Here is a 7219-nt window from a genome sequence, read left to right on the forward strand (position 1 = left end):
CCTCTTAAACTGTTATAATTAAGTAAACGGACATATATCAAGATTGGTAAGTAAGTTTTAACTTGGTATCTAAGTTTTAAGCTGAGAAAGGCACTGATTTCAGACCCGCTTTGAGTTGACGGATCGAGAACGAAGAACTTAGGAGGTTCTGAAACACTGAAACATGGCGGAAGATTAGCTTCCCTGAATTTCTCCAAGCTACTGGCCCTTGAAAAAAAATGTTTGAGGAATTGGACTTAACTGGCGAAAGATATTTAATGGTACAAAAGGCATTTTGCCCCAGAACTTCAGGTTGTGTTAAAAGACCACTAGCTTCGATATAAGAAACCTGATGATCAATGTCAACCATAATTATTGGATTTATTAAGAGGAAAACCTTTCGTGGAGTGCCTTAAATGCTCGGTTCAGACGCCGCACTTCACATGAGCGGAATCGAATGCTAATGAGGGAGAACAAAGGATTTTTCTCATTTGCATTCGATTCGGCTCATTTGAAGTACGACGTCTGAACTTGGCCTTAGTGGTACAAGTCATACTGAGCTCTGTGAGTAATCGCGTTAGATTCCGGGAGTGAAAAAAGGGGGAACCCATGCAAATAAAGCGCACGTTTCCAAATAAGCAAATTGATGTAAAATATCCTGTATTTCCGTGAGCCGATAGATTACTTTTTGTTTACTAGAAATAACTTGTGATTAGCTCCCAAGAAATCGTTATGTGTATGGAACAATACCTAGTCTTAGTTGTTGATCGACAATGCAGAATAGGCGCCGACGCGAAGTGAAACAAGTTGTCCCAGTCATCCTGACCGAGTCTGGTAAATTGTACGTTTAAGACAATAGGTATAATCTGGGCAACTGTAAGGAAAGTAACCAGAACTTTTCTCTAAATAAGGGCAGATGATCGGAACAATCAATTGATTATAACGTGGAAAATCTACTCGAACGAAGGACACCATGACGATCACTTGAACCGCTTCAGTTTCTAAAGGGATGATTGGAAGAACGTGAGCGATCTCGAGATGCGATCGGAGTGGTCGATCAAAACCAGATTATCCCAGAATTCAGACCTTTTTGTGACCGCCAATTTGTTTTAAGGTGGTCTTATACATACCTTAAAAATGAATTATTTTTTTATAAAACAACGTAAATCAAGGAGTGATACGAAAATACGTTTTGTAAAAGGTCAGAGATGTTGAATCTTCATGTTTCGGAAAAATAGTTTTTTGGAGGAAAGTTTATCTGTCATAGTAGAACACCATCCTAGGTAAGGTAAAGTCTGCATACGAGCCAAGTGGCCCACCAGGCCGGAGCTTATCCCGGTTTCTGCAGCATGAAGCGACTAGGAGTATTTCTACTCCCCCCTGGATGGGATGCTAGTCCATCGCGGCATAAAAATGCTATTTGACGAAAATTGTTCCGATCGTCCGCATCACTTACAGTGCTTTGAAATGACAAATGTGATCTGGATTATCTCAGGATTAATTTTTGTGATTATATCAAAACCGACCTTCAATTTTTAAAATGGAGTTTGTGACAGTTCGCAAATGAAAAAGTAACTAATGACATAAAAGAAACTCTAAGAAAATGCCGGTATTAATTGAAATATAAAACAAGACTTAATTAACTAGGAATATACAAGCGAAAATGTGCCATTATGTACAAGAAATGTGTACTGAATTAATAACAAAAAGAGGCTCCGTTTGATATGTTTTAATTTTAAAAAGTTGCTTTTAATTTCATCTAGCCATGACTTCGCCCTTGTCATCGACGAGCCAGAAAGTTAGTCTCTTTGGATCTTATGGCTTTTATTACAATTCTACGCCTTCGAGCCATTTTTCATTATTAATTTAATACAGCAAATATATGGATTAATTGCATATTAGTTAAAGCTAGTAGTAGAACAAAACTTGCTACAAAAGTGTTAAAATAGAGGGCAGCACTTTCGAAAGTTATCATATTTTATTAAAATAGCAATTGAGCGCGGCCAAATGTTCGTAACAATACGTGACAGATGTCTTATAGGCAATTTCAGTTTGGCGTTTGCAGGAAGCCACAGATCAATATTTATCTAAGACAAAACCTGTGTGTTATACCAGAGGAGCTCTTCCCAAACAACATTTTTAGCAGAGAATTTCAGCTGGAACGAATGTAGGAACTGCAAGCAAACGAGTTCGGGACTGAATGGCATTTTGTCAAAAGTGACGTGAACTATCAATCAGAAAGAAAAACGACGTATGCTAAAAGACTTTCAAAAAAAGAACTTGTACTCTTCTTGCCGCGTCGTATTATTATTGAGGTAAAGGTGCAAACTTCACAATGGGAAAGATTAGAGGTATGACATATGTTTCATAATTATTTTTCTAGTAGTTAAACTCAACCTTACTTTTTTTCGTTCACATCCTTACGAAAATATCAGTGTCGTAAAAAGATTATTCAACTTTACCTAGGCAGTGAAGCAAATCTGTAAGATCATCTACATTTTTCGTTCTGCAAAGTCGACAGGAACTTGAGGAAAACATTTTCAACTTTAAAATTATCTTAAGAGCGTTAAAGTTCTTCCCTTACTTATTCCATTTGGAATGATTTTGTATTACGCATACTTCATTTGATATCAATAAAATTGAGTAAAAGGAGTTCCACAACAACCCTCTTGATCAGAAAAAGGTAATAATCTAGAAACTATTTTAATACGCTTACGATTATGTCTTATGTGCTTCGGTTACATGTCAAAATTTCATGACTTGAAAAATTAAATTTTGGTCATAAATTCGCCCTTGTTGTGCTACAGTTATTGCGTGTCGAATACTGTCATTTTGAAGCAATGAAAACGCAAAGATGTCAAGCTTAGATTTGATCTGTCACGAGAAGGACTTAGAAGGCTACATAGACATCTATTTCCTGGTTTCTGTTTTGAGAGGATCTCGCGGTTGACTCTCTGTTTGAACAGAGATAAAAAAAAAAAAAACGGTCACGTTCGTATACCCAAATGGACAAAGATCTTATCGATCTAATTCTAGCTAACCTTGATATCAACATAAACATGCTGAATTTTCTCTTCGTAAACGAACAGTACCACAAATGAAAAGAGCAAATTTTTACATCCAAAAGATATTCTACATCATTGGAAGAGACTATTTAGACATATAAACTTACGTCACTTTGAAAAGCGGGTAAACGATGAACGAAACTGGATGAAAATAATGATTTGAGACCGTGCTTAGCTAAATGGAAAAGCTTAAAACTGAAACTATTAAGAACCAGGAAAAAGCGACAAGATATGACATCGATTAGGAGAAACATTTTAACTTGCAGAAATACTTTTTGTTTATTTTTAGTTTCAGTTTCATTACCGAATATGAAAATTTCAATTCCCAGTTCCCTCAGAAACTAAGAAGCAAGCTTTATGAATTACTTTTTCCGTTACAATTTTACACTAATTTTAACTGTTGATGTTTCCATCTAAGGTCAACAACATTTCCAGCTAATGCTACTCTCCAAAGCTGTAATTTATTCAATAATGGGCATGCATTCTTGCGGAATAGCTGCTGAGCAGACATGTCGCACGTCCAGACCAGTACCGGACCACGTACTTACAGGTCACGTGATCGCGTCCCTTGAAGGAAAACGCCTGGATAGCTGCGTGATCTCTTGTGAGATCACACAGAATTGCTTTAGCATTAACTACTATAAAGCACTCAAGAAATGTGAATTAAACAGGAAAACAGCTGAATGGTATCCCAGTAACTTGCTCCCAAGATCTGGTGCAGTGTATCTCAACATGGTGGTACGTGACTACACGCCGTGTGTCGATCGAAATCCGCCATGTTCAGGAAAATGTGTTGTTATCCCTGGATCCTTAACGACACGGTGTGTTTGTGAATCAGGAAATGCTGCTTGCAAAAACGACTGTAAGTTTGAGTCACAGTTTACATCACTTGTAATTACTTCGCTAATACAGACGGGCCCAATAAGATAGCATTAAACAAGTGTATTTAATATAAACCATTTCTTTAAATTAAGACCTAATGCAGACAGACGGAATACAGCTATTAATGCAGACAGACATGGGTCACTGGCCTGAGTCACTGTACTCGACTTTTGGGTTTTACAGTCCCTTCGACCAGGAGAACTGATATAATGAGATAAATTGTTAAGGCGCATCAAAAAGCTCCTGCAATAAATTGGTGAGGCCCCGTGTTAAGCCCTGTCCATCGGAAAATGTTTAGCAACCAAACACGATCAAGCACTGTTTAGTGGCTAAAAATGTTGATGATGTACTGAGTGGCCAAACCGTATATATTAAACATCTTTGATCACAGATCACCGTCCAAATGAACAAATTGTTTTACAATGTTTGATCAAATTCTGCCCGGCATCGTTCAAATTTTATCAAACACGATCAGAAACACGACCAGACGGACAAGGTGTCCAAACGGGAAAATCGTTGGTCACCAAACAATGTTTGATCGTGTTTGGTGGCCAAACATTTCCCGTTTGGGCAGGGCTTTAAACTGGACTAAAAAATATTTTTGGCCATTAAGTGCTTTATGTCATCTCTTTTCCCCCGGCCTGTCGTCTACCTTATACTTTTATTTAACTAACAATTTGCTACCAGTTAAAATTCAACTGTCCGTTTTATATTATTACGATAAAATACAGCCTGTATTTCTAAGCCATTGGGAATGGAGGACGGTTCAATTCCAGACAATAAGATTACAGCATCATCCACACACAGCAACAGTGAGGTGGCTTGGGGAAGGCTTCACTATTCACAAGGAAGTTGGACTCCGAGAACAGATGACAGATACCAATGGCTCCAAGTGAACTTCGTACCGAATGTGAAACTCATAACACACATCGCCACGCAAGGAAACGGAAAGGGCTGGTGGTGGGTAAAAGAATATTACGTCATGTATAAGAAAAGACAGGAAGCCCTTAAAGAATACATGGAAAATAATCATCGAGTGGTGAGTAAAATTCTAGTAGCTCCAGCTTTCTCGTAAGCAGATTGAAGAGGGGAAATGTCTTATGAATTCGAACAACTCAGTCTTAATTGTTGAACTTTTAAACTTCTAGCAATTAGATTTCGATAGCGTGCTGCCATTTTCTGCCCTAGTTCTTCAGTTGCATTAGCTACCCAGGAGAATTATTCTTGCACTCTCCTCCTGCCCCCCTTCCCCTCTTCCCACCGCGTAATCCCCGGGCCGAGACCAGAGGAAAGTTACTAGTAAAGTTAATGCCTGTTCTAGGCTACATTTCAACAGCGCGCAACAGAGATATCTTTTGTTGGCTCTTACTCGGTGTAGAAGACACGACGTAAGGAGGCAGCTAGCGTGACCGAGTGGTCAGCCCGTCGGACTTGCAATCCAGCAGACCTGGGCTCGAGTCCCGCTTTGACCACTTCCTGGATTTGTTTCACGGTAGCCCAGAATTCAAATCGACCTCGGCCACGCTTGTAAATAGGAAAACGGTTTGCCTCCGGCCAGCTGGGATTCTTAACAATGTTATGTTCAATATGAATTATTTGTTTCAGTTGTTTTCCTCGGCCCCACTAGCCTTTGTGCTATAAACACTGCCGAGGGTAAATAAAGGTATATTTATTTTTATTTATTTATTTATTAAGATCGACAATAGAGAACAAATGGACAAAAGAACGGGGAATACAATGAAAAGGATAGGTTTGTGAGGCGGTGTTCTATTGTGATGTGTCCTGTGTCTTCTACTGAGACTACACCAAGAAGGAGTCCTATTGTTATATTAACATTACATGCAAGGCCCATTATATTTATTCTGTTTGTTTCAGCTCTTCTCAGGAAACAAAAACAAGGATGGTGTAGTAAAGAACCAGATTAACAATCCCTTTGAAGCGGACACCGTGCGTATTATACCCACAGCAAATTATGGAAGGATAGCTTTGCGAATTGAGCTGTATGGGTGTGACGCCCGAGTACCGTAATCTCTGACACTTTTGTATTTAACTTGACCGAATGTGCAATGGCTGATTAAGATTTCCCCACGATAACTATCCCTTACCATAAGAACCCCTATGATTAAGGATCTCTCCAGGTCGAGATTTCTTGGAAAAAATATTCCCCGGAAAAAGAATCACTCAGTACAAAAATCTCTGGGGAAAAAAAAAAGGCTTATTATCCAGCTCTACTGACTTGGTTCCGGTTCCCATGATCGAGTTAGTGAGCTCAGTTCTTTATTCTCGGTTTAATCATCAAGACCATGCTTATCAAAATATATCATGTTTAAGACAGGTTTTCTGTTTTATTCAAAGATGTAGAGTTATTTTTTCCTGTTTTTCGGTAGAATAGGGATGATTGGTTGAAGTAGAAGCCAGTCAATTGTAGTTTGCGGAAGCTGGGCGTGCACCAAAAAAATCGTTAAGTATAATTGTAAACAAAATATCGGACTAAACTGGCACTATGCGCTCAGTGATTTATGGGCACAAGTGGCGCTTCGAAAGTTCTGAATATGACGTCACGAGCCCATAAATAGATGCACATGCATTTCCTAATAATTACTAAATACCACACTAAATTTACTGATGTTTAAAGATCGGAGTAAACAATAATAGGAAGAGATAAATTAAACTTATTCAAGATTTTTCAAGATGTTGTAAAAGATTTCGGTCAATACAATAATTAATCGTCGCTGCTGAATGAACAAAAGCTAAAACTGCAATATAGAAGGTTTTAATTAAAAATATCTAGAAACTTGTTCGAAGCAGATTTTCATATATAGAATTATTGAAAAAACTCAACTTTGAATACTTTACTACTGCAGTACATTTGACACATTCATTGGAGCATTTAAATTAAAGAATTTGTACTTATGTAAATGAAACTATACTTATTAAATTTAATTAACCTTTGCAGCGAATATAATAAAAAATCCTAAAAAAAAAATAATAATAATAATCTGAAGCCCTTTTCAGCTTTTCAGGGATCCTGAGTTATCTCATACAGTTTCTTTGTCATTTGCTTAGTTGCTGTGAAATAACCGTGCAGTCGGCAGGCTTTCTGTAAATCACAACAACCAGGCGGGATAAAAACGAATGCAGTCACTGATATTAATTATAAGGGGAGGATGTTGTAACCGAGCCTTAACCATTTTGTACAGTTTTGTTTTTCAACATATTAACCACAGTTTAGACATATGAACAGCTTGGAAGAGTAACAATAGGCTGAAGATAGCCAATCACCAACCAGTATA

The 7219-nt window shown here is 37.9% G+C and overlaps 1 protein-coding gene across 2 annotated transcripts; it reads left to right on the plus strand.

Annotated features, from left to right (window-relative positions):
- Positions 1-339: 339 nt before the first annotated feature.
- On the plus strand, positions 340-6594 carry LOC145492077 (contactin-associated protein-like 2). 2 transcript variants are annotated; one of them, XM_081471397.1, is made up of 5 exons: positions 340-820; positions 2045-2330; positions 3463-3906; positions 4658-4965; positions 5802-6594. In XM_081471397.1, exons 2-5 carry the CDS (start codon positions 2315-2317, stop codon positions 5952-5954), a joined length of 921 nt encoding a protein of 306 aa, XP_081327523.1. In that variant the 5' UTR covers positions 340-820; positions 2045-2314; the 3' UTR covers positions 5955-6594. The 2 variants fall into 2 exon arrangements, with proteins under 2 accessions (XP_081327523.1, XP_081327522.1); XM_081471396.1 differs by lacking the exon at positions 340-820 and having other exon boundaries at positions 1988-2330.
- The last annotated feature ends 625 nt before the right edge of the window (positions 6595-7219 follow it).

This window comes from Orbicella franksi, chromosome 7 (assembly GCF_964199315.1).
Source record: "Orbicella franksi chromosome 7, jaOrbFran1.1, whole genome shotgun sequence".
NCBI lineage: Eukaryota > Metazoa > Cnidaria > Anthozoa > Scleractinia > Merulinidae > Orbicella > Orbicella franksi.